This window comes from Schizophyllum commune (genome assembly GCF_000143185.2).
Source record: "Schizophyllum commune H4-8 unplaced genomic scaffold SCHCOscaffold_13, whole genome shotgun sequence".
Taxonomy (NCBI): domain Eukaryota; kingdom Fungi; phylum Basidiomycota; class Agaricomycetes; order Agaricales; family Schizophyllaceae; genus Schizophyllum; species Schizophyllum commune.
This window is the reverse complement of record NW_026089550.1, coordinates 484,752-508,309: the sequence shown is the minus strand read 5'-3', so window position 1 is coordinate 508,309 and position 23,558 is coordinate 484,752. Positions and strand designations below refer to the sequence as shown.

Below are 23,558 nucleotides of genomic sequence, written 5' to 3'. Positions count from 1 at the left end.
TTTGTCATGATCATTCTCTCGCCTGTCTGCGCCACAGTGGACTTGGTCGTCTATCTTGTGTATTTAGGGCGCGTCGGGTCACTTGCCTCGAATCACCCGCACGATTCAGTGCGATGCCACTCTATGGTGACACTTCACTGTCGCGACCTTCGCAACATGCAGCTAAAGCAGAGCAAAATTACTACGGGGAGATTCAGCTTACATTGGAAGACGTGCTAGACCTGTCTCTCTTCGAAACGGCCCAAGAAGCTCAAGCCACTCGACCTTCCTCGCCCGCCACTGAGTCCACCCGCGCCACCGCGACAGAATCGACAGACGAAGGTCGCCCCTCCTTCGCACCATCGCAGCGAGTGCCGGGCGTCATTTCTAACGTCGTCGAACGACTTTCTGCCATCAATCGCTCGCGCGTCGGAGTCGACACAAAGTCATCCCACTGGTCATATGTACCGCCTTCATATCATCTACTACCACCACCACCACACAGCGCGTTTCGCCTATCCTGCCAACGTCCCTCCCTTATCCCTCCGTTCCCCTCGGAAGCCTATTTCGACCGCCACAATTGGCGCATCAAGCTCCCCTGCGCCGTCGTCGCCATCCTCCGGATCAGCGAGTGTACACATACCGTCTATTTCACCTCACCCGACAGGGTGTTCTCTCTGCCCGTCGCCGCCTCCACACGGGTCGTGTACGCTATTGCACGGCGCCATCCTCACCTCGACATCGATCTGCTGGACGATAATATCTCAGGAAACTGGGCACGAGCGTTGAGTGAGGATGTCTGGGAAACATGCCGGCGCCTGCGCGAGCTCAATTCTCGACTCATGCGACACAGGCAGCAGCAGGATGTCTCTATGCGGAATGCGCGGCTATACTCCGATGTGAGTTCTCCTTTCTTTCCAGGGTCGTCCTTGCATCTGTGCTTACGGTTACCCGTCCATCTCTTCTTCTTCTCTGGCTCATCTCGCCGTAGGCTCGTATCCGCGCGCGTCGCGCTAGGGGCCTCGTCCGCGATGCCGACGCCACTTCATTGATTCCAGGCGTCCCTTACTTCGAGTCCTACATATCTGAGCTCGCCTTCGACAAGGCCTGCGCGGTCGAAGACGTTGTGAAGGTTTTCGAACCCCCCTCATTGTCGTTGAGATTTGTGGTGTGAGTCTGTACCTAATCTGCTACGCAGATTTGTCCTCTATTGCAAAGACATGTGCAATGGGTGGTGGAGGCTTGTTCTGCAAGTTTTCGTCCGTTTTGAACCCTTTTGCGTCGTTGGTTTGGCCCCTCTCCCCACTCACGATCTACGAGGGAAGCGCCTTCTATGGTATACAATGTACATCCCCACATGACAAGTCAACATTCATCCTGTTTTTCCGGCTGGTTCCGTGGTATCTGGACCGAACGCACAAGCGCATTTGAGATTCGCAGACTTAGCTGGAAGTTCGTGGAAAACTGGATGCAGTGTTCAGACACTCTTCCAAGCTGACAGCATTGCCCCCTTCCCGAGGGCATCGAAAAGATTGACAGTGCGCTCGCCGCACTAACCAAGTCACTCTATTGCACTATGCATATTCTGTGGCACTCGCGCAAACGCACCGTTCGCAAAGGTCGTCTTGGTGCCGACCAGCCCACCTGATGGCTGGGCATTATCTAATCGCTATCTAATCTTATCTTATTTCATATGAATCGGCCGAAGCGGAATTCCCCAAAAAATCTCACAGCAGTTGTTTATTTCCTGTCTCTTGCCATCATGTTGGCAGCCAGGACGGCTTTGAGAATATGTGCGCGCGGCGCGAAGCAAGTGCTTGTTGCTCGCAGCAGCCAGGCTGCGGTTCGCGCGGTCAAGCGCCCGGTTCTGACACGCGGAATCCAGTCTGTAGCGCAGACAGATAGGGTGCGCGGCGCATTCCCCTCACAAGCATAGACACTCACAGTCGTCCAGGACACTATCACAAGGCTCTTGTACTCCCTCGGCTCCAAGCGGGAGGTCGAGCGCTACCTGCGCATCTTCTCGTCCGCGTCCGAACCGAGTCAGCCCGCCAAATTCGCAGTGATCAAAGTCGGAGGCGCCGTGCTCGACGAAATCGACGAGCTCGCCCTGAGTCTCAGCTTCCTCTACCGCCTCGGTCTCTACCCCGTCGTTCTGCACGGAGGAGGCCCGCAGCTGAACGATATCATCGAGCGCGAAGGCGTCGTGCCCGAGTACATCGACGGCATCCGAGTCACTGGTGCGTTGCGTGTTTTTGGCCATAGATATGAATCTTCTGTTAATCTTCAACTCCATACAGACGTACGCACCCTCCAAATCGCGCGCCGCGTTTTCCTCGAGGAAAACCTCCGTCTCGTGGCCGCGCTGGAAAAGCTCGGCACACGCGCGCGCCCCATCACCTCGGGCGTGTTCACGGCCGACTACCTCGATAAGGACAAGTACGGCCTCGTCGGGAAGGTCACCCGCATCGACAAGCGCCCGATCGAGGCTGCCATCCGCGCCGGCGCACTCCCTATCCTGACCAGCCTGTCCGAGTCCGAGGCCGGGCAAATTCTCAATGTGAATGCGGACATCGCCGCAGGCGAGCTCGCGAAAGAACTCGAACCCATGAAGATCATCTTCCTCAACGAGAAGGGTGGTCTTTTCCATGGCGTGACCGGCGAGAAGCTCGACGTCATCAACCTCGATGAGGAGTACGACGCGCTGATGAAGGAGCCGTGGGTGAAATACGGAACGAAGCTCAAACTGCGCGAATTCAAGGAGCTCCTTGATCACCTCCCCCGTTCGTCCTCCGTCGCTGTCATCTCGACGCAGCACCTGCAGAAGGAGCTGTTCACGGACAGCGGCGCGGGAACCCTTATCCGCCGCGGCTACCGCCTCTTCAAGGCCAACGACCTCGAGACGATTGGCCCGGACCGCTTCCGCCAGGTCATCCACGACCGCGACCCGGAGGTGCTGGCCGGCACCGCGAGCATCACCGGTGTGCTCAACGACTTGAAGAAGACGCCGTACACGATCTACGGCGACGAGCCGCTCGACGCCGTTGCAATCGTCTCCCGCCCCGAGGGGGAGATCCCGGTGATGACGAAGATGCTCGCGTCCCGTAGCGGTATCCTGAACGGCGTCACGGACAACGTCTTCAAGGCGATCAAGAAGGACCACCGCAAGCTGTTCTGGACCGCGCCCGCGGACGACGAGAACAGGAGCTGGCACTTTGAGCGCGCCGACGGAAGCTTCACGCGCGCGGGACACAGCTTGTTCTGGTACGGTATTCAGGACGTTGCCGAGGTTGAGCGCATCGTGCGCGGGTATGAAGAGAAGGGCCGCATCCCGCGCGCCTTCCTGCCTGTCGGCCCTCGCAAGGAACACGCCGCGACTGGCTCTGCCCCCTCTGGCGCCCGCGCCTTCTCCACTATGGCTCGCCGCGCTGCCCCCTCCCGCGGCTACGCCACCGCGGCCGCGGAGGCGCCGACGCCCATCACCGACCCGAAGCGCGTCGCTGTCATCGGCGCGCGCGGCTACACGGGCCAGGCGCTTACCAATCTCCTCAACAACCATCGTTACCTCGACCTCACGCACGTCTCCTCGCGCCAGCTTGCCGGCTACGCGCTCGAGGGATACAACAAGTCCTCTGTCACGTACACGAACCTGTCCCCGACGGATGTCGAGCGCATGGAGCGCGACGGCGAGGTCGACGCGTGGGTCATGGCGCTTCCGAATGGCGTGTGCAAGCCGTTCGTGGACGCCGTCGACCGCGGCGCGGCGGAGCGCAAGAGCGAGGGCAGCGTGATCGTCGATCTGGGCGCGGACTACCGCTTCGAGGAGGGCTGGACATACGGACTTCCGGGTGAGGCTTCTTCGCCCTCCGCTGTGTAAATATGTATTGAACAATGTACTTCTTCTCCCTTGATATCCCATGACATACTCGCAAATAGAGCTATATGGCCGCGACAACATCCGCGCAGCGAAGCGCATCGCAAATCCGGGATGCTACGCGACGTCCACGCAGCTGCTCATCGCGCCCCTGCTGCCGCACGCCGTTTCGACCGCACCGCCGACGGTGCTTGGTATCTCTGGATATAGTGGTGCAGGTACCGTCACCGTCACCGACCCGGACGGTCGCCCTGCCTCCGCGCCGAAGGTCACTCCCGACAGCCTGGCGGGCGGTGTTCGGCCCTACGCGCTTACCGACCACATCCACGAACGCGAGGCGGGTTTCCATCTCTCGAAGCTGCTTCCCTCTGCGGACCCGCGCTTCCGCGTCGCGTTCGTCCCCGCCGTTGCTCCGTGGTTCAGCGGTATCATCTCGACGCTGTCAATGCCGCTGAAGGATGCGCTCACGGCGCGCGAGGTCGTCGACGCGTACGAGAAGAAGTACGTCGGCGAGAAGCTGATCAGGATCAAGCGCGAGGTCCCGGTGCTGGCCGATCTGCAGGACAAGCACACCTGGACTGTGGGCGGCTTCCAGGTGCATAGCTCGGGCGAGCGCGCAGTGGTCGTCGGCGGTCTGGACAACTTGTTGAAAGGTGCTGCAACGCAGTGCATGCAAGTAGGTGAATTTCCTTTGAGGCTCGAATCGCGCTCATCCACGACCCGCAGAACCTCAACCTTGCTTTGGGTTACGAGGAGTTTGAGGGGATTCCCGACGTTTAGTTTTGATACCTTTCTTGGGGGCATTGACCTCTTGCGCAACCTACGTTGGATTTTTATACTTGTGCGATGGGAGGTTTCTTCTGTGCTTTAGTCTGTGCTTGATATTCAGGCTGGTCACTGGTCTGTCAAACGAAGTAGAGTATGAGCACTATGCTGCACGCACTCCATCTATAGCAATGCTTTCATACTGTGCAAAAGAGTGTCCGCTTGCTTCTACTTGCTCCCGAGAGCCGTGTAGACAACAGTGGATCGCAAGGGACTTCCAGAATGGCCACAGGCATTCGATCACGTGCATGGTTGAAGTTGAGTAACGCCACGTGGATAACCAATCATTGTCACATGCCAGCACCTTGACCTTGACCTTGACCTTAACCTCCTTGACTTGTACACTCACCGCAGCTCTCTTCGTGGCACTCAACTGCGCCAAGATACGTTTGGATATACAGCTCATTCTCCGCAACACACTCAGCGACATTTTCTCGTTTTCCTTGCAACAAATCATCTCGACGGCGTAATTTGCCTCGCTCTCACAGCCCCACAAACTGCGAGTCGCACCCGCTTTCGCTCCTTCGTAAAGCTGCTGAACATGGATTTATCTAGGACAGAACCTAATACTGCGTCTCCCCAAAGGCGGGAAGAGACAGAGGATAAAGAAGACGGCATGGAGGACGCTGCGCAAGGATGGCTTCCCGCTGTTGAGACCTTCGCTAAGGTAGAAATTTCGTGCTCGCTCTTATATGTGTTGTGATGAACCTGACTGAAATTCGAAGGGTACGTTTGCTACAGCAGCTGCTCTTGGTACAGTAGGTAAGAAGGGCTGCTCGTCAGCATTCTGTGCGTGGACTGAACTGACTATTCATTCAAACCTACTCGAACCTTCTAACGAACGCGTGGTCGTTGCTGACTTTTGATCCGACGAACGACGTTTTCTCTGGTACCCAGGCATGGGCTTGCTCTACTACGGGCAGAACTACCTCATCTATCCGTCCGCCTTTCCCTCCGGCTCTCGCGTAGGTATGTATGTCTTCCCTCCTTGATATCCCGCATCCCCATCGTTCTTCTGCTGAGAACTGCCTTCCGTCTACTTGAGGCATCATCGCTAAAATACTCTTTGTAGAGGTCGCCGTCCCCACCGACTACAACCTTGATTACGACAGCCTCGACCTCGAAACACCTGACGGCGTAACTCTCCGTTGCTACCTCCTCGTGCAACACAAGGACCTCGGTGCCAACAAGGTCGGCGCCACGCATATTGACGAAGACGTGGACCCGGACTTGAGTGACGAGGATGTAAGTGCATTGGTTCCTCACTTCCTTATGCCATTGGTGGCAAGTTTCCGTCGCATTTGAGGCAAATTTGCCATCACTTTCTACCGTCTTCTTCGCCCGCTCTCTCTCACATATCATACTCACGCAATGTTTGCTCAGTTTACGGCGAGCCGTCCCACAGTCATCATGTTCCACGGCAATGGTGGCAACCACGGCCACCGCATCCCGCTCGCGCGCGTATTCTACCTCAAGATGCGCTGCAACGTGCTCATGATGTCGTACCGCGGATACGGTCTCTCGGATGGATCACCATCTGAAAAGGGTAAGAAACCTTGCTCATCAAGCGTCGCGTTCTGGGAGTGATGTATCTGACGAACGGCAATTCAGGCTTTGTCACCGATGCACAGACCGCGCTGGATTACCTGACCTCAGACCCCTTGCTGTCGCGAACCCCAATTGTGCGCCGGTTCTTCACCGTGGCTTGATAGCATCTCACACGATGGTTGACTGCAGATCTTGTACGGCCAATCCATCGGAGGCGCCGTGTCCATTGATCTCGCGAGCAAGAACCCCGATAAGATCGCTGCCATGGTTTTGGAGAACACCTTCATGTCCATGCGTAGCCTTGTTCCGCACGTTATGCCTCTCCTGGGTGTGTACATTTTCACGCCTTCGTCTGTTCAAGAAAGCTTGAATGACCTTCCCTAGGCCCCGTCTCCTTCCTCTGCCACCAACGCTGGGATTCCGCATCCAAGATCCCTCTCATACCGTCCTCCGTTCCCATTCTCATGCTCAGCGGCTCTCGCGACGAGCTCGTCCCGCCAGAGCACATGCGCGGCCTCTTTGAGCTCGTTGTCGCGCGTAAGGGGGACAAGGGCGACAACGAGAAAGTCAAGTTTGCCGAGTTTCCGAACGGGACGCATAGTGAGTGACGCTTCCGTTGTCTTCCTCTTTCCCATAGTCGGTCTCTTTTCCTAATACCCCTCGCAGACGACACGTGCGCTCAACCTGGCTATTGGAACTGCGTCGCGGACTTCATCGCCAGCCTGGGCGACAAGCCGACCGAGAAGGCCAAGAAGCAAGCGGAGGCTGGAGCGAGTATGCTTTGATGTGATGTGTCGTAGATACACCTTCCCTTTGTCCTGTTACTTCTCGTCATAATAACCTGGTCTATCGGTAGCTTAGCCTTCTCTTCTCTTGATTCCACCCCCTGGTGTTTTCTCTCTTTTTCCTTCAAACGAAGTTGAGCCCTTGTTGCGCGTGGATATAGATACGGAACCATACTACTCTTAACTCTTGCGCTCATTAGAGAATTTCATGTGTCATTTGTGCAGTTCGGGGGATATGGAGGTCAATGTTTGTGCGGGCTTGTACCACTTGTCGGCAATTCCCGTACATGCCTGTTTGAGCGCCGCGTGCCTCAGTTCAACTTCCACCGTCGACCTTTTGAGGCGCATCAGCGCCCTGAATACTGTCTCATGCCGCCCATGTAAGCTGTTCCTGCGCTTGTGAACGTCATTTTTATCCTAATAAGCGTAACAGCCGTGATAAATTTACTATCCATTCTAAAGCCGTCGTCTGCCAAGATGTCGAGCTGAAAGGAGACATTACCATCGGTTCTGGTACCTTCTCAGCCTTCATTCCTCATATAATCATTTGCTGAGGTCAGATAAAGGCACTATCGTACACCCCAAGGCGACCATATTCGCCATTGCCGGACCTATAGTCATAGGCGCCGGTTGCATCATCGAAGAGAACGTCGTTCTCGTCAACCGGTAAGCTGACTCCAGGCCGTGTTTCCCCTCACACGTCTCATCTCTCATTCTTCCGCAGGAGAAAAGAAGTCATGCGCATCGGCGACGACAACCTCTTCGAAATCGGGTGCCGTACGTCTCTCTCCTAACCGTCCTATTCTCCCATGGCCCTTCCTGTCCCAAATAGCTAACCCATTCCTCCCTTCCTAGGCGTCGAATGCCCTTCCATGGGCAACTTCAACACCATATCCACCCGCGCCCGCGTGCACCACACCGTGCGCATCTCCAGCTTCTGCGTCGTCAGCGCCGGCTGCCTCTTCGCCCCCACGGACGACGAGATCCTCGACGACTTTACTGTCATCTACGGCCCCGCGGCCGAGCGCCGAAAGTGGAGCGGCAGGGGTAAGGTGCAGGAGGCTGACTTGAGGAGAAAGCATACCGAGTATCTGAAGGAGATGCTGCCCAAGTTCAATCGGCTGCGGAGAGGGGCAGATGCGGCTTGATCATCTACTGGTGGTGCTTGTGAAAAGGCAAGTCCATGTTTCTCTGGTGGACATGATACGCACCGATGCTTACGATAAGCTTCAGTTATGCGTTCCACATCCTCTAGAATACGTACATTCGCATGTAGGCCATCGGACCGTGGCTCTGCTAGCCGTCCTCGATACTCGTAGACCTTCGCGTCACGTCGGCCACCGGACCTGTCGCGTACGACCTCTATGAATGCTATCCAGATAGCCATAAACCCTAGTAAAGTGTACTTATACAATCGGATCCGAGCCCAGTCTTTTATAGCGGCTATAAACTACCGAAAGCTTGAATATGCGACAGAAGATGCAAGGAAAGCGTATGGTCAAACGAGCGACAACGTACGGTTATACTAGCGATAGCGTACAATGGTACGAGCGGTAGCGTACGCCGATACGAGCGGCAGATACAACGATAACAGCGAAAACAAGTATACGTGAAATAAAACACTGACTTGATGGCAGTCAGGATACGACAGACGAAGAGCGAAGCGAAAGCGATAAATACAAAACACGACAGCGGAGACGCTGCCACCTCATGTCCTCGGGCTCTTGTTAGCCCCACTCGACCACTTCCTCTCCCTCTCGAACATGGCAGGAGGCGAATCTAGCGCAGCCGGTGCACCCAGCGACGGTGGTGCGCCCAACGCGGCCGATGCACCAAGCAAGGGCGGCGGGCCCAACATCGACGAATGCCCCGACACCAACGGAACCTCCAACATCGGCGGCGCATCCAACAACGCCCCCACCTGCGGCAACGGCGGCAGCCCCTTCTCCTCCACCTCATCCACCAGCTTCCCGAAGTCCAGCCTCCCCCCACTCCCCAACAACGACGCCCCCGCCGGCACATTCGTGCTCAGGATACTCTCGCTCCTCTTCCTTCCCCCGATCTTAAACTTCGGTGTCAGCGTCAGATGAGAGACGGACGACTTTCGCGGTCGAGAGGACAAGGGCGACGGCGGTGAAGGCGACGTCGACAGATTGCGCACGGTCACCGGCGAGCTGGGAGTAGGTAGGCCTCCCAAATGGATGGGACCAGAGATGTTGATGGTCTTGGGCAGCGGCGGGACTTCGTCCTTGTTCGGCGGCGTCAAGTGAGCCAGAGACCCACGCCTCGACACAGACTTGCGCAAAAGCGTCGGCGACCGTGGCGGCTCAGGCGTCCCCGACCCAGTCGTCCGTGAGATGATGGAGCTAATCTGGTCCGACAGCGTCGCGAACGACCCTCGCCTCGTCACCGTCTTCGTCGTGCGCGCAGGGGATGGCGGCACCTCGAGCGCCTCCGACATCAGGGTGGACGTCAAGCTCGGGTTACGCCCATGTCGCTTCTCTGGCCCATGTCGAAGAGACACCATACTCACAGCAGCTGCTGCATGATGTCCAGTCAGATGCGCGTGCGACGACCGACGGAGCATGGAGGGGAACCGTGGCGATGCCGGTGTCGGAGGTGCTTGCGAAGGCGCCGGTGACGATGATGACGAGGTCGGTTGCGAGATCGACAATCCCCTCACTCGTGCGGGCTGCAGTCGTGAGCTCGGAGCAGGCGACGACGGCGCAATGGGCGAAGACAACGTCAGCGGCGACGGCTTCTTCTTCTTCGGCGGAGAAATGATGACCGGCTGCTTCAGTGCATTGTTCTGCGCAGAATGCCCACTTTGCGCAGCCAGAGCAGCCGACGGTCTGCCGAAGCCAAACTTCCGCATCGCCGCGCCGCCTTTGCCAAAGATACCCCTCGAGAGCCTCGACATCGGCCCCTTCGGCGCCAACGAGGGGAAGTCCATCCTCGAGCCAAAGGTCGGCGTCCCGCACCGTGAGCTCGATCGCCCGATGAGATCCAACTCCTCTCGGCGCAACAGGTCGTCCAAGTCGTCGTTGATGCCCGCGCGCTCCGGGAAGGTCGAGCCGCCAAACGTCGACCGACTACCAGAGCGCGCAAGTCGAGGATCGGGCACCTCCGCGGGAACGGCGACGATCCAGAAGAACCAGGACCCCGGGCACTTGTTCAGGCGCGTGATCTTCCAGCCCGCCGATTCCATGAGCGCGAACGTCTCGCGTAGCGTACGCTCCTGCGAGTTGAACGTGCATTGCATCTACAACTCGATGAGCCGAGGCCAGATCCAGCTAAGAGAGCTACTCACAGTGAGGTCCATGTTGAACGCATTGGCGCTCGCCTTGCCCATGTTTGAAAGCAGCGGGGCTGGCGCATGACTTAGGACCGCGCCTTCGACGTCGACGCCAGGATGCGAACCGCTGACGCCAAAAGAGTCCGGACAAGCCAACGGGAGGATGAAATCACCGCAGAGCAACGTCGTATGTGGACCAGCGGAGCTCCTCAGCTGCAGCAAGATTTTCCTGGCGAAGACTTCCGACCAGTCGTGAAGGATGACTCGCAGCATGTACACAGCGGGTGCCTTCACGGCCTGCGGCTGAAAGAAGTCTTGCACTGGACACTCGTCAGGCATGGGTTGGTTCTGTGCAACGTGGACGTACCTTGCAATGTCACCGCGCCTGAGCTGACTCGATGAGGCCAGTTCTTCTTCCAATACTAAGCGAGGGTCAGAAAGCCCAGTTGCGAGAGAACATGCGACAGATACCTGTTCCGCACGCTCAATGACGACCTCGCGATCCTGTAGAACGAAGCGTAACCCCCATCCGCAGTTCTCAGAGGCCGTCGCCAAAGTGTCCGTTGTGGATCCTATTCCGCCTCCAACGTCAACGACGACACTCCCCGGCTGGAGCATATTCCAGTCGAAGGCTGGAGATGAAAAGTCAACATGTTTGCGGAGGTTGGATGCAGGCGCGACCCACCTTGAAGGATGGCGCCAGGCGTCTCCCAGCTCGTAGTGCCCTCCATCGCCTTGGCGAACCTCGCGAACCTAAATCTGTTCGGATTGCTGCCCCCAGTCGCGTCTCTGGGGATGATCGTCAGTGGCGTCCGATACCGGCAGACCCGCACTCACAAGCCATGCCCCTCCAACCACGGAAAGAACGGAATCTTCTCCTCAACGACCTTCGGGCTCCCCTTCTTTCGCCCGTCTCCAGAGAACACGGCATTGCCCCTGCAATAGGTATCCTCCCCGCCGCACAAACCAAAGGCGAACGTGAAGGGTGCGTGTTCCGGTTCTCGGCCGTGGGTGGTGGTCACATTTGGCGAAAGCAAGAAGGCTTCGGTCATATACGATGACGCCTTGAAGAGCTCGTCCGTGCTACGAGACCTTCAGCATAGGATTATCAGGATGATTAATCAGACGTACCACATGCCAACGAACGCAGCGATGCCGCCTTCTTTGCCTTCGTACTTCGCCTCCGCGCTGGTATGAGGTGAGCACACGCTGCTCCTAGATGAACGAAGCGAGCACATACTTGGACATGGCGACGAGTTCTCGCCACGGTTTCCCGCTGTCGATCATACTAGATATTCGGTTGTTGGCGAAGGTATTTGGTCTGACTTCCATCAACAAGTGGTGTGTTGCCAGAAGTCGAAGTATATGGGCTTGATCAGAGAGTGAGTGTCATATTCCTGCAGAAAAGCGCCCCGCTTACCCAATTTATTCACCTCAACACCGCAGCGGCTAGATATATCGCTGGTCTCCATTCCCTCCTCGCCCGCCTCCCTCAAAATCTCGGGTATATGCGCCGCCTCGAACAGCCGGAGACAAGACGGCAGATGGTACTAAGTGACAAGGATTAGCACCTTCTCTGGGCAAATACGTGTAGAGAAGCACGTACAGCCATACTAGCGTCGCATAAAGTGAGAAACGGCAGCTGCACCGTGGCGCTAATCTGACCGCAAGCTCCCGCGATACGTGCTAAGGTTGAGGATGAGTATATTGAGCAACTTCTCATCAGCGCTCTGACTCACAGATAGCGTCGACGATGTCAGCTTCCTGGACCATACGCTCCGCGGGTGAGTCCGGGTCCATCGGCGCGTTCAACGAAGGAAAGTCCAACAAGCCGAATACATTCTCGCCGTCTGCTGGAGACATAGGCGAGAACGGGGACGCTGGGGTGACAGGAGAAGCGGGTTGAGAAGGCTGGGAGTACATGGAAGGATCGGTTGTTAGTGAATCCGTCGAGATCGACTCGTTATGATGATGGCGGGGAGAATCCTGGCGCACGGCACGAGACAGCAGAAGAGATGGCGAGCTCTGGGTGTACGACGCAATGTCTATCCGGGAACTGCTCGGGTTGTGTCGTGGGGTTGCGTGGACATTGGGACTACTATGCTGACGCGTGATGGACGGCGAAAGTCGTGAACGAGGGCCATTCGCAGGAGGCGTCACAGGCCCCTCCGGTGCATACGTGCTAGGCGAGGGTGGGGGAGACGCGTACGCGTTCGAGAGATTCTCGCGCATCTTTGCCTCGAAGGGATATCGCAATGATGGGCGATCCTCGTCGGCGCTTGTGGCCCTGTACAACCCTCGTCCTTCCCGCACCCCATACTGGCTTTCCTCGTCATCCGGCCCTAGGATATCGTCGTCTAGGTCGGGTATACGCGTCGCATCGGCAAATTTGCGCTCGATGAAGTCCAGAGACGTCCCGATGAGCCTGTGCAGCGCCCGGAGTTCGTCGAATGTGCTGCCCATCACGGTCGAGGATCTTCAGTTACGAGCGTCTGGGGAGGTCGCCAACGACTGAAACGACGACCCGGTCAGCCGCAAAGAGGGATATCGCGAGGAAGACGGCCGTTCGAGATGGCGGGAAGAAAGAGGACCTGGCGCGTCCCTCGATCCCCGCCGGCAAGAACAAACAAAGGACAAACTTGGGAAAACAAAGGACATAAATGCGAAGCTACTTTGACAGGCGCGTCACCGTCGGCCCGGGCCACTCTTGATGCTTCTGTGGCGTTCCTCGCTTCCTGACGCCGATCTTTATGGTGGATTTTCGTCTCCGGGAGCATGTCGCTCGCGCGAGACGCGTCGCGACGGTCTAGGTACGCTCGAGCGTACCATGGTCAGGTCGAGCAAGGATAGTCAGGGTGGAGTATCCTGGATACATCCCCTCGGAAAGCAAGCAGGGTAGGAAGTATGGTGTCCGGTGACAGTATCTTGAAGTTCATAAGGCTTTGTTCCGAAGACAGCGAGGACCGGATCGGGACAGATGCCTTCGAGCTAGCGCGTTGCAGTAGACAAGTCGCAGAGACGCCATATGAGCGCAGATAGAAGCACCAAAAAAGTTGACGTTAGAAGACATGGTGGATGCCCAGGTTCAGAAGGTGCGAAAATCAGCCATCTAGCGCCTTCAAAGGTATATGTTGAAGAATGTCCGAGGCTAGGTACATTTTCAAGAGACGAAATGAGACCACAAACGTCGTCAAGTGGTTGATGTGGTTCATGGTGGAAGAACTGGAAAAGAGGGCATGCGTCACCACTCATTCAACCGTTCCGGCAGATGCCGAAAGTGGACCCACAGCTTTGTCACGCCCAGCCAAGCTGCCTCCACTGAGCAACGGCAGGCACAAATACACCGTATCCGTGCATTCAGGGAAGTTGTGGCAATCTCAAGGGCCGCCACCTTGTACCTTTATCTTGAGAGATCCGCATGGGGACGTCGACGCCGCCGACAGCAGGAGACAAAGCAATCCCGGTCAGCACGCACCCACAGATGTCCTGATGGAATCCGCCGAGCATAGCTGCCCAGTGCCAGAGCCACATTTGATACACATAAGTCATATACTCATTGCTGCAGTAGTAATACAGAAGTGAGACGCAGTCGAAAAACTACACCGCAGTCCATTCAGAACTAACAGGTCACAAATGACTTGTCATCTCCCTCCTCATCCCAACCCTGATCGTCATCGCCAGCGTTATCCCACGCATCCCACAGCGACTGCGTCGAGCACACACGGTTCATGCCTGAACCGCGGGGCGCACGACCCATGCAGCCATGGCGAGACATCGGCAGGTCCCAGTCGGCCTCTGCGCTGTCCTCGATAACGTCCTCGTTCTCCCAGACGGGATCGTCGTAGTGGTCGCCAGCACCGAGATCGTCGACGAAGCCTTCGACAGCTTCACCGTCCGCCTCGGCCCTGATGCCTGCTGCATCGTCGTCGTCTCCCTGAACGTGTCCGTCTTCGTCCGCCGGAACATCTCCATCTTCGTCCGCTTGAACGTCTTCATCTTCATCCATCTCCTCGTTGTAGTCGTCCTCCTCCGACCCATCCACCTGCCCATGCTGCGCATCCTCCGCCGCGATACACACATCCTCCGCCTCATCCACTTCCCCCGCCGCGACACGCACGTCCTCCGCCGGATCATACCCATCCTCGAACCAGTTCGAGTTCTCGGGCGTATACCCGCTCGGCCACATCTTCTGACCAAGGTCGGGGTGCGATTGAAGGCCATTGCTCGTCTGATACAGTGCATCGCCTAGCTCGGGCCGGGGTCGAGGACTGCCTGCTTGATTGTGGACGTCGCTCGTCCGGTACAGTGTATCGGCTGGCCGAGGCTGAACGCCATTCGTCTGATACAAGATGTCGCCTACCGTCTGGTACAGGACATCGGCCATCTTGACTTGTGCGGTGCCCACCAGGTGCCGAGTGCTGTTGATCGGGCTTCGACGCGTCTGATACAGTATATCGTTCGCCTGGTGCGGACGATCCTTCGCCTCAGCTTGCTGACGGCCACCCCTCAGCATCTGCGCATCGGCCCCATACCAGCCGGAGGAGGCGCTGCTTGCGTCGGCAGGCGTGGAGGCATCCGTGTGTGTAGGCGAGGGCCTGTTGTTTGCGCGCGATTGATAGTACCCAGCGTTCGTGCTCACCACGAGATCCGCGCTCGGGCGAAAGAACACAGGGTTCGCGTTCGAGGGCCTCGACTCACCCTCCATACCCAGCAGCGCCATTCCCATCCCGTCCGCCTCCATATCCTCCGACAAGTCACAATGAACTCCGAGGTTGAGCGAGCTCAGCGAGATGCGGCTCAGCAGCTGGTCATCGGCGCTGGCGTGGTGGAAGCCGGGGCCTACGCTGTCGGCTAAGCCGACGTGTTTTGCAGTGTCGGACGGCCCACCAGGCCCTACGCGCTCGTTGATCCCGTCAGAGCCTCCAGCTGGCGCGCCGAAGCAGCAGTCCTCCAAGCCATCGAGCACGAGCGAGTAGTCAGGTACGTGGTGGTCGTCCGCAGACCGAGGGTCCTCATCCGCGGGGTGAGCTTCATCGTCCGTGCTAGCTGCATAATCTTCGGCGTAGTCCTCGGGGTACTCTTCACCGTGACCCTCGCGGTAATCTTCTCCCAGGCTATCCTCCACGCATCGACGCGCATCCATCCTCGTCTGGGCGCGCACGGCTTCGTCTGCCCCGTCTGCCTCCCACTCGTCGCCATCTACCTCCCATTCGTCCCGCATCCCCCAGCCCGCGCGATCCCTCAGACGCAGCGGAAGCGAGCGCCGCAGACTTGGCGTCGAGGGCCGCTCTTGCAACGACATCTTGTAGTTGTAGCCTCCGTGACTGTCCTTGCTGCCGCCCCCGAGGTCCTCCTCGCTACTCCCGCCGCGATCCTCTTCGCAGATCTCTTCACGGTTCTCCTCGCTACTGCTCCCTGCAGCCGAGCTCACAAACGATGACTCGTCAGACGCAGTAGGAGAGGGAGGTAAGGAGACCTCTGGCGAAGGTGGGGAGAGGGCACCTGGTGCGGGGTACATGGAGGAGTCCAGGACTGGATATGAGGAGAAATCGGCTTCGGAGGTTTCTAGAGGAGCAGCGGATGCTCCTGAGGCTGCATCGATGTCGCGGGCGTGTAAGTTTGCGGATCGCTCACTTGCGTTCGTGTCGTCGCCGTGGTCCACATACAGGTCATCCTCGTAGCTGGTGTCGAAGGCATCCTGAACAGGTGCACCTCCTTCCTCCGCGTCGTTGTCGTCGCCCGGTCCTCGTACTTTGTCGCGTACGTCTTCGCGTTCCCCCTCGCTGTCTTCATCGTCCTCGTCAAAGAGCCCAAGTTCGCCCATTACCATCGCCGACCTCTCTTCCTCCCAGGCCAGCGATGCCGAAGGAACGTCCTCGCGCTCATCCGACGCAGGCCTCGCGGCGACCGAGGACGACAAGGCCTGCGAGGCAGGATCCCAAAGAAGGTCCAGAGGTGCGTCCTCCTGTTCTTCGTCCTCGTCCCGGACACTCGACACCGGCGCCTGCGCCCAAGCACCGAGAACCTGTTCCTCCCACACCATCGGCGCTGTCCCCTCCCTTCCACCAACGATCTCTTCTCCACCCACCACGCCACCTCGCCCGCGCCCATTGCTCCTCCCCACCGCCGCCAGCTTCTCCTCCGCGCGCTTAGCTGCCTCCTTGTTGCCCATTTCCTGCTTGAGGAGGTCGCGGAAGTAGTTGCGCTGGTCGCGGTAGCGGTCGCGCTCAGCTCGGTAGTGGTCGCGTTGCGCCTTGTAGCAGTCGCGCTCGCAAGTGCACTGATCGCGTTCTTGGAGATAGTGATCGCGTTCGCCGACGAGCTGGTGGCAGTTCTCGCGGTACCGATCGCGCTCGCGGCAGGCGAACTCCAGTTCGCATTGCATGGCGATGATCCGGGTGGCAAGGAGCTGTAGACAAATGAGCATCAGCACGTAGTCGCGGTGAGGCTATTGAGGGTACGTCTGGTATTCCAGACGATGTAGCTGACCTGCACTGACACGCCATTCAAGTCGATCTCCTGGCCCTTCGGCGCCAGCCACGCACTCGCCGTATCGGAGGACGAGATCGGCGAGTTGCCTTCGGACATCGTATGGGGAACCAGGTGTTGACAGGATACTGGTCCTAATCGAGCGGTATGGGGTGGCACAGGCAAGTCTTCTCTGTGAGTCTCGTCTCTCGCGCAGGAAGCAGTCAAGCAGGACCGCGCCGGCCGCAGAGGTTAGGTGAAGGAGCAGGCAGGCAACGCTCTCTATAAGTACCAGTCAGCACAATTGCGCAGGTCAATGCGCATATGCACGCACCGTTGCCATCATCGAGGGTACGGGCCATGCACAAAGGGCAGCACGCGTCCGGCGCCTGGTCCCTCTGCTTCTTCGTAACTCATTCGAGCTACTAGCCCTGAGCGCCTAGCAGGAAGGGCCCTATCCCCAATCGCTTGCCATGCCGGACAATGAACTCGAATGAGGGGACATGTTGATGGGAGTCTGAAAGAGACGCGTTATTGACGCGTGTCTATCTGATTGATCGCAATTGTCCGCGGGGCTACCCGTCTCTGCCTCTCGAATCACAAGTACACTCGGTGGGAGGAAAGCACAAAAAGGCCACGCTACGAGTCTGCCTAGTGATACACTTTGTATACGGCGCGAAGCGCGTTGCAACTGAGCGTAAGTACAGATGGAAGTATGCACACGACGAAGACGAACACATCAGGCGCTCCGAGGTAAAGCATGCTCTCGAAGGCGGAACTGGGGCTAAACAGCGATCAAGCTTGAAGGAGTACAGAAACTTGTGAAGAAGAGGGGCCGTTGATGTACACTGAGATCATGAAAAGTGACTGAAGCATTGCGTAAATGAGCAAGGCGTCGTCAGAACCGTCATGCAGTGATACACTGATGCCCTTGACAGGAACACCTCAGCTACACATGAGCTCCCTGCCCTGCAGCATCCTCGGCGCGTCCGGGAAGTTCCAAAACGACAGCGCAAGGAGGAAGTAGACACCTATGGACTTGTCAGCACGCATATAAGCCATTCAGTCGAACCCTACTCACCAACCAACACCACCCCACTCATCCAATGCGCCTTCCCGTCCTCGACCGAGAACTTGACCAAGATGACCGAAAAGAACAGCACTAGCGTCTCCAGAGGGTCGAACAGCAGCGTCAGCGGCTTGCCCATCCCCCACGCCACTAGCACCAGCACCGGGATCACGAACAGCGCAATTTGTATGCAGCTCCCGATCGCGACGCTCATCGCCAGGTCGAACTTGCCCTTGCACGCGACGATGACCGCGGTCGTGTGCTCCGCGGCGTTGCTGATGACGGGGATGATGATGAGCGTAATCCACTCCGTGGATACGTTCGGGTGCGCCTCGACAAGACCCTCGAGGGAGTCTACGAGACATTCGGCGGTAAGGTAGCAGAGGGCGGTGACCGCGACGAGGAGGATGAGGGAGAACACGGCATTGAGCTTGAGGTGCTGAACCTCGGACGAGGGCGAGGGAGCCTCGGGGTCAGCCTGTGTAACCGTCTCCGGGCATTCCGAGGAGGCAGTCGTCGTCGTTGTCGTCGTTCGGCTGAGCGACCGATTGCCGAGGGTGGCAGTGGTCACCGACTCCGTGTCCAAAAACAGATGGTTATGGGAGTAGAATTGGAAAACGAGGTATCCGATGTAACTGCGAAACGGTAAGATAGGAACGACTCAGATGGAAGAACCCCTTACATGAGGATAAGCAGAACCGCACTGCCACGGCTAAGCTGCAGTAATATCGGCAGTTCTGCGCCCGGCTGCAAACGATCTTCCAAGTACTCGTGCTACGAATACGTTAGTCGTGGCGCAATTCAACAACTTTGCGAGACGTACGAAGGCAGCCGGGATGATGAGAGAGATGACTGATACGGTCATCAGGGATGAGTTGAGCTGTGCGACCATCGGCTGGAACTCTTGCGAATGAAAGCGGAAGCCGCCAACTAGAGGCTGCGGTTAATGACAAAGGGTGTATGGGCGCTTATCGATGAACCCACCTATGAAGGCCATTCCGAGGACAAGGAGCATGTTGCTGAGAAGTCCTCCAAGAAGCGAGCTCTGCACCAATTCGAGTTTGCACTGGGGTACAACGTGAGTGCACTGACATGGAGCAGTAGACATTCCACACACCTCGCTGAGAGCGATGCCCGCAATGATCATCTCCACAACGTTTCCCAGTGTCGCATTCAGAAGTCCGCCCACAGTCGAACTCGTGCGGTGCGCGACCTGCTCTGTGCCGAAGCCAAGCAGGGCGGCGAGAGGGATAATGCCCAAGCACGAGAAGACGAAGATGAGCGTCGCGCTCTGGTGCGTGTAGTGCAGCGCCCACGACACCGGGATAAAGAGCAGGCAGAAGTTCAGCGGCGTGTAGCGCACGGTCGCTTTGAACGACGCCGCGTACGTCGGCTCGGGGCCCAGGGGCTTGATCGGCGTAAAGAGCGTCTTCAGCCGCCCCAGGATAAGCTTCGTCTTGTTCTGCGGCTGCCCGATAGGGTCCTCCGCATCGTCCTCGACCTTCTCGGTGGCGCTGCGCGCAAAGGGGATCTTCTTCTCGTCGAAGGTCGATTCCCGGAGCGTCTTGAGCGTCGGCGCGAGCGTCGCGCCGTCCGTCGCAAGGCTGAGCGTATTCACGAAGTTGATTCCCTCCGGAGGCGTCGTCACTTCAGGCGTCCGGTAACTGGGGCCACTACTAGGGGGTTCGTCGTCGTCCTCCGCGATGACTGCGGCTGGAAGCTGCGAGGAAGGCCGGGCGTGCACGCTGTTAACGTTGCTCGAGACATCAGAGGCGCAGGTTTCTCCCATTCACGTTAAGCGCTGGCGGGGGGCAAAGCTGTCTGTCGCGGAGGGCGGTGCGGACCTTTATACGTGCCGAGGGGGCTTGGCGTGACGCGTGACTTGCATCATGTGAGTCGGTGCCGCCTCGGCGCCTTTGCCACCCTCGTCTCAAAAATACGGACAGGTGACGAATGGCCATTGAGACCGAGGTTCTGACCTTCTCTCGCAATGAGGGGGACATGGAAGCTATAGCAGAAGTCTAAAAGGTAAACAGGACGGGGACGATTGCGCCCTATCGGCTAGGAACCACCCTGTCACGCCCAAGTTGAACTTCTGCATGCTTATCGCGCCATCTAGCGGTCTTGCGCGCCAGCCACAGCAGATACGCACTCGATGGCCCTCTTGTCCTCATCCTCCCCCTTCGCACGCCAGCTCGAACCTCCCATCTCCGCGTAGCCCTCCCCCGTCGGCTGGCCAGTCGCCAAAATCCAGACACCGTCGTGTCTTTGCGTAATCGTCCTCGTCGCAATTCAGAACAATGCTCACGAGACGGAGGTGAGGGTGCGGGGAAGGCGACGATGCATTATCCGTGACCTCCTTGGACCCTGCAGGTCCTCCTTGGCGCACTCGAATGACCTGGGCATTACGCCGTACAAGACACGAAACACAGATAAGGTGGGCCGAGGACCTCTCTCGGAGGATGTTGCGGTCGTCGACGGCGCAAGATACCGAAAGATAGATGCGGTCAATCGTTGAGTCCCGAGTTCTGAAGCATGCTCATGAGATGGTAGACGTCACCAAAAAGTCAAGAACTCGCCGATTACCTCGTTGCGGTCGTGTTCTATCGGCCTCGGTCCTCACCTTGTCAATACTCTGCAGAAGTCAGAGACATCGCAAGCCACATAGGTACCTGCCGTTTGTGGAACACATAGCAACCTCGGCACGTCAACAGCTTCAGACTGGCGAGATGAATACAGGAACACGCAAGATAGTATTCATCTTGACGCAGTCCAAGTAGGACTAGGAACCGACGAGAACAGAGTAATACGTGTTGAATTTGAGGGCAACTCACAAAACATAGCTGCATTCTGGATATGATACCATACGTCACGCATGCTACGGTAGATTGATAAGCGTCATCAGCCAACATATACACAAGTGGAAATGACCGTACCAGAGGGATGTAATCTGCATACTGGATTAAATTCCTCCCCAAACCGCGACCCCGCCAATCCAGCAGCTCAAGCTTTGTATCGGCCTGTCGTACTCCACTCACGACCCTGACGCGTTCATCGTCCGGGAATTGGCGAATCTCCACAACCTTATCCAGAGAGAAGCGCTGTGGGATGCCCTGCACAAGCATTGCCATTTTCTCCAGAAGCGCCTCGATGTCGTTGATGCGCTCGTGCAGCATCTGAGCTTCTGCTGCAAATCGCAGGGGATCGCGATTCTGGTTGTCAACTGGGTAAATCCAGTCGAGCACAGAATTAAGGAAGGAGGCACAGGGATCGTGAGCGAACGTGAGCCGATCTTCGACGGCCTCTTCAAGTGCGAGAAGTGTAGCGTTTGCATCGTCCCGGGCGTCCAGCGCCTCGTCGATGCGCGAGTGCAGGAGAAGTCTTTTCTCCCTGAGAAGAGCGGTGTAGTTGTCGAGGTTTCCCGGCTCATCGGAGACAATTCCTTGAGATATGACGGCTACGACGTCGCGGAGGGCGATGAAGACGTCAGCGACATGCACGGCATAGGCGCCGACGCTGCGCATGAGGTCTCTGAGCTGACGGCTCATTGTGAAGAGCAGGTCCGCTTTCACCAAGTAGCCCTTTACCCTGTGGCAGGAATCGCGCAGGCGCGTTATGGGACCGCCGACCCAAAGTTCGATCTCGGGAAAGAGAGCCTGTGATGAGGCGTAAGCACCGGCATGCGCGGGACGAGGATATAGTCACATATGACTGTTGCTCTGCCAAGACTCTCTGAGCGTGGCTGGCAAACATGTGGAGGGACGCGCGCGCGGCGACGGGGACAATGGCGGTCGAAGGCAAAGGGAAGGACGAAAAGGGGTAATGGGCGTACGGATCACGGAAGCGTCGGCGCGGCCCGTCCACAAAGACCGGGTCAGCTCGTGAATAGCTTGTAAATCTTGCACACGCGTAATTTGGTCGTGTGCTTGGGAGCGAAGAGTGTCGGGCGTGCGTGCTGCCTTCCAGAGGGAACCTCAACCGTATAAAGGCATCCGGGCGCCATACAGAGCGTGAACGAATTCATAATGGCGAACTTTTACATGATTCGAGATTTGGTGATGTAGCTACTGTAGGCACATTACGTTGATGCATATCCATCGTCGTCGAAGTCGTCTACCATGTCTAGATCCTCTTCAACATCGTTTCCGTCGACGCCTTTTCCCAGTTCCCTGTCACCGAAGTCGATGTCTCTCGCTCGGACGGTCACGCTACTGGCACTTGCTACGTCGTCTCCCTCATCGTCAACCCCCTGGGCAACTCGCTCGTCCCCGTCGACATGTGAGTAATTTTCATGTTCCTGTACTTTTCTGCCCGCGAGAGCCCGAAGCGACAGCATTGGAGACGCACCAAAAGCGACGCCACAAATTCAAAACCACCTTCGTCGCGCTATAGCACTACGACGAAGGCGCGGAAGGCGGGGTTCAGTATACAAAACCTGATCAGAATGATATTCCGCGTCGATTTTAGTCGGGCAGTATTTTTGGGGATGTGCGCGCAAGATGGAAGGGAAGACGTCGAGTTCCGCATACAAAGCGGCTCGACCTCCCAGAACGATAAGCCAGAACGTATATCTCGCCCATCGCAAACCTTGGGACGGGTTCTGGACACATGGCGCTTGTGGGTTGAGTGCGTACGACCCATCGTGGGACTCCCTGCGACGCTGCCATAGACCTCTCCAAGTCTGGGGAGGCGCGTCTTGGTGAAGTTTGCATGTATTCCGTCACGCCCAGACATGTCAGCGGTTCCGTAACTCGTAGATGTGTAGCGATTGGTATTTCGACGCAATTTGCGCTTACTCCGAGACGGCGGACTGCCGTAATGGATGAAAGTCGAGGACAAGATGGGGCGCGCGTGCGTACGGACTTGACGGGCCGCCCTCCGGTCCCTGATTGGCGGCGCCACAAACCCTGTCCTTCTTGTCCTTGACCGCCATCATCAACGCTCGGACACTGTGCTCACTGTGTGCACGGCATATTGGACTCTCTGCAATGATATACCATGTTGTTCTTGACCCTCCCAGCGAGAACGCCGCGCTCCAAACCCACCCGCCCTCGGAAAAGCACGAGCGACGGAAGCAAGTCCGGCTATACGTCAAGATCTGCAATCCGTCATTGCCACCTGACCAGGCTTCTAGCTCTGTGCCTCAGAACACGAGAGCTCGTCTATTGAGCCTGATTTGGAAGGCTTTGAACCGAGCTTGCGAGCTTGCGGCGGCGGCGGCATGGGCGCAGACACTGTTCCTCGCGCTCTCCGCGTCACACTTGAGGGACTGGCCTTCCACCTACCTACGATGCGACAGCGGACCATCCTGCGCTTTGCAGAACAGCATCAAGGCGAGGTGTAGTCAAGTTCGGGAGAGGGCACATAACGTCGTGGTCTTCTCGCCCACCCGTGCGCGAAAACAGGCTCGCCGTTGCTCAGCGGTTCTCTGCCATCCGGAAATAGCAGGGCGGTGCAAAGGTACCAGTGCAAGGCGGAGAATCCGCGCGTTCTTCTGGGGGTATGTCTGCACTGAACTCACGGCATGGTTTCTTTCAGAGCCCAATCTGATAGCCGCAGGTTGGGGGGGGGGGGGGGGGGGGCTTGTGGGATGTCACGGCGAAGGTTGGCGTGCCGGTAATTTAATGCTGAGCACATTGGGAACCGGGGTCTTCGTCGCTGTTGGAGCCACTGCTATTTACCGGCGAATGACACCATACCCATGGTGCCAAACAC

The 23,558-nt window shown here is 57.5% G+C and overlaps 9 protein-coding genes across 9 annotated transcripts; 4 read left to right on the top strand and 5 right to left on the bottom strand.

The window, feature by feature from the left end:
• The first annotated feature begins 26 nt into the window (after nt 1-26).
• On the top strand, nt 27-1,356 carry SCHCODRAFT_02098425 (uncharacterized protein). Its single transcript, XM_050341781.1, has 2 exons — nt 27-878; nt 971-1,356. Exons 1-2 carry the CDS (start codon nt 114-116, stop codon nt 1,151-1,153), a joined length of 948 nt encoding a protein of 315 aa, XP_050197623.1. The 5' UTR covers nt 27-113; the 3' UTR covers nt 1,154-1,356.
• Nucleotides 1,357-1,725: 369 nt separating this feature from the next.
• SCHCODRAFT_02641725 (bifunctional acetylglutamate kinase/N-acetyl-gamma-glutamyl-phosphate reductase) lies at nt 1,726-4,852 on the top strand. The gene is made up of 5 exons (XM_003026811.2): nt 1,726-1,885; nt 1,934-2,219; nt 2,280-3,827; nt 3,916-4,529; nt 4,580-4,852. The coding sequence occupies exons 1-5, from the start codon at nt 1,742-1,744 to the stop codon at nt 4,631-4,633; spliced, it is 2,646 nt and encodes an 881-aa protein (XP_003026857.1). The 5' UTR covers nt 1,726-1,741; the 3' UTR covers nt 4,634-4,852.
• Nucleotides 4,853-4,983: 131 nt separating this feature from the next.
• SCHCODRAFT_02641723 (alpha/beta-hydrolase) lies at nt 4,984-7,235 on the top strand. The gene is made up of 10 exons (XM_003026812.2): nt 4,984-5,177; nt 5,234-5,345; nt 5,404-5,440; nt 5,576-5,647; nt 5,751-5,923; nt 6,062-6,224; nt 6,290-6,360; nt 6,416-6,554; nt 6,611-6,826; nt 6,893-7,235. The coding sequence occupies exons 2-10, from the start codon at nt 5,295-5,297 to the stop codon at nt 7,009-7,011; spliced, it is 1,041 nt and encodes a 346-aa protein (XP_003026858.2). The 5' UTR covers nt 4,984-5,177; nt 5,234-5,294; the 3' UTR covers nt 7,012-7,235.
• Nucleotides 7,236-7,334: 99 nt separating this feature from the next.
• SCHCODRAFT_02098354 (trimeric LpxA-like protein) lies at nt 7,335-8,267 on the top strand. The gene is made up of 5 exons (XM_050341780.1): nt 7,335-7,391; nt 7,445-7,524; nt 7,578-7,677; nt 7,736-7,788; nt 7,867-8,267. The coding sequence occupies exons 1-5, from the start codon at nt 7,381-7,383 to the stop codon at nt 8,157-8,159; spliced, it is 537 nt and encodes a 178-aa protein (XP_050197622.1). The 5' UTR covers nt 7,335-7,380; the 3' UTR covers nt 8,160-8,267.
• Nucleotides 8,268-8,719: 452 nt separating this feature from the next.
• SCHCODRAFT_02672639 (ich1-like protein) lies at nt 8,720-12,769 on the bottom strand (the record flags this gene model as incomplete). The annotated part of the gene is made up of 11 exons (XM_003026906.2): nt 8,720-10,273; nt 10,322-10,626; nt 10,674-10,728; nt 10,778-10,938; nt 10,992-11,095; nt 11,144-11,389; nt 11,438-11,494; nt 11,547-11,676; nt 11,727-11,856; nt 11,913-11,992; nt 12,046-12,769. 11 exons carry the CDS (start codon nt 12,767-12,769, stop codon nt 8,720-8,722), a joined length of 3,546 nt encoding a protein of 1,181 aa, XP_003026952.1.
• A 1,077-nt stretch (nt 12,770-13,846) lies between these two features.
• Nucleotides 13,847-17,286, bottom strand: SCHCODRAFT_02641712 (uncharacterized protein). Its single transcript, XM_050346226.1, has 3 exons — nt 17,109-17,286; nt 16,796-17,056; nt 13,847-16,715 (listed from the first exon to the last, which is right to left on the bottom strand). Exons 2-3 carry the CDS (start codon nt 16,892-16,894, stop codon nt 13,926-13,928), a joined length of 2,889 nt encoding a protein of 962 aa, XP_050197621.1. The 5' UTR covers nt 16,895-17,056; nt 17,109-17,286; the 3' UTR covers nt 13,847-13,925.
• A 57-nt stretch (nt 17,287-17,343) lies between these two features.
• SCHCODRAFT_02641709 (calcium/proton exchanger) lies at nt 17,344-19,663 on the bottom strand. Its single transcript, XM_050346225.1, has 6 exons — nt 18,961-19,663; nt 18,828-18,909; nt 18,667-18,773; nt 18,526-18,617; nt 17,856-18,478; nt 17,344-17,805 (listed from the first exon to the last, which is right to left on the bottom strand). Exons 1-6 carry the CDS (start codon nt 19,630-19,632, stop codon nt 17,720-17,722), a joined length of 1,662 nt encoding a protein of 553 aa, XP_050197620.1. The 5' UTR covers nt 19,633-19,663; the 3' UTR covers nt 17,344-17,719.
• A 926-nt stretch (nt 19,664-20,589) lies between these two features.
• SCHCODRAFT_02641704 (uncharacterized protein) lies at nt 20,590-21,646 on the bottom strand. The gene is made up of 3 exons (XM_050346224.1): nt 21,549-21,646; nt 20,780-21,499; nt 20,590-20,721 (listed from the first exon to the last, which is right to left on the bottom strand). Exons 1-3 carry the CDS (start codon nt 21,594-21,596, stop codon nt 20,713-20,715), a joined length of 777 nt encoding a protein of 258 aa, XP_050197619.1. The 5' UTR covers nt 21,597-21,646; the 3' UTR covers nt 20,590-20,712.
• Nucleotides 21,647-21,921: 275 nt separating this feature from the next.
• SCHCODRAFT_02555371 (uncharacterized protein) lies at nt 21,922-22,179 on the bottom strand (the record flags this gene model as incomplete). Its single annotated transcript, XM_003026909.2, has 1 exon — nt 21,922-22,179. One exon carries the CDS (start codon nt 22,177-22,179, stop codon nt 21,922-21,924), a length of 258 nt encoding a protein of 85 aa, XP_003026955.1.
• Nucleotides 22,180-23,558: the final 1,379 nt, after the last annotated feature.

Bases quoted from the DNA above. Each gene is read 5' to 3' on its own strand.
- SCHCODRAFT_02641725 (XM_003026811.2), top strand. From the start codon at position 1,742: ATGTTGGCAGCCAGGACGGCTTTGAGAATATGTGCGCGCGGCGCGAAG. The intron at 1,886-1,933 runs GTGCGCGGCGCA...ACAGTCGTCCAG, and splicing joins CTGTAGCGCAGACAGATAGG to GACACTATCACAAGGCTCTT. The intron at 4,530-4,579 runs GTAGGTGAATTT...CACGACCCGCAG, and splicing joins CTGCAACGCAGTGCATGCAA to AACCTCAACCTTGCTTTGGG.
- SCHCODRAFT_02641723 (XM_003026812.2), top strand. From the start codon at position 5,295: ATGGAGGACGCTGCGCAAGGATGGCTTCCCGCTGTTGAGACCTTCGCT. The intron at 5,441-5,575 runs GTAAGAAGGGCT...TCTGGTACCCAG, and splicing joins AGCTGCTCTTGGTACAGTAG to GCATGGGCTTGCTCTACTAC. The intron at 6,225-6,289 runs GTAAGAAACCTT...ACGGCAATTCAG, and splicing joins TGGATCACCATCTGAAAAGG to GCTTTGTCACCGATGCACAG.
- SCHCODRAFT_02641704 (XM_050346224.1), bottom strand. From the start codon at position 21,596: ATGTTTGCCAGCCACGCTCAGAGAGTCTTGGCAGAGCAACAGTCATAT. The intron at 21,500-21,548 runs GTGACTATATCC...GCCTCATCACAG, and splicing joins TGGCAGAGCAACAGTCATAT to GCTCTCTTTCCCGAGATCGA.
- SCHCODRAFT_02098425 (XM_050341781.1), top strand. From the start codon at position 114: ATGCCACTCTATGGTGACACTTCACTGTCGCGACCTTCGCAACATGCA. The intron at 879-970 runs GTGAGTTCTCCT...ATCTCGCCGTAG, and splicing joins ATGCGCGGCTATACTCCGAT to GCTCGTATCCGCGCGCGTCG.
- SCHCODRAFT_02641712 (XM_050346226.1), bottom strand. From the start codon at position 16,894: ATGTCCGAAGGCAACTCGCCGATCTCGTCCTCCGATACGGCGAGTGCG. The intron at 16,716-16,795 runs GTCAGCTACATC...ATTTGTCTACAG, and splicing joins TGAATGGCGTGTCAGTGCAG to CTCCTTGCCACCCGGATCAT.
- SCHCODRAFT_02098354 (XM_050341780.1), top strand. The intron at 7,678-7,735 runs GTAAGCTGACTC...ATTCTTCCGCAG, and splicing joins AACGTCGTTCTCGTCAACCG to GAGAAAAGAAGTCATGCGCA. The intron at 7,789-7,866 runs GTACGTCTCTCT...CTCCCTTCCTAG, and splicing joins CCTCTTCGAAATCGGGTGCC to GCGTCGAATGCCCTTCCATG.
- SCHCODRAFT_02641709 (XM_050346225.1), bottom strand. From the start codon at position 19,632: ATGGGAGAAACCTGCGCCTCTGATGTCTCGAGCAACGTTAACAGCGTG. The intron at 18,910-18,960 runs GTGTGTGGAATG...GTTGTACCCCAG, and splicing joins CGGGCATCGCTCTCAGCGAG to TGCAAACTCGAATTGGTGCA. The intron at 18,618-18,666 runs GTACGTCTCGCA...ACGTATTCGTAG, and splicing joins TCATCATCCCGGCTGCCTTC to CACGAGTACTTGGAAGATCG.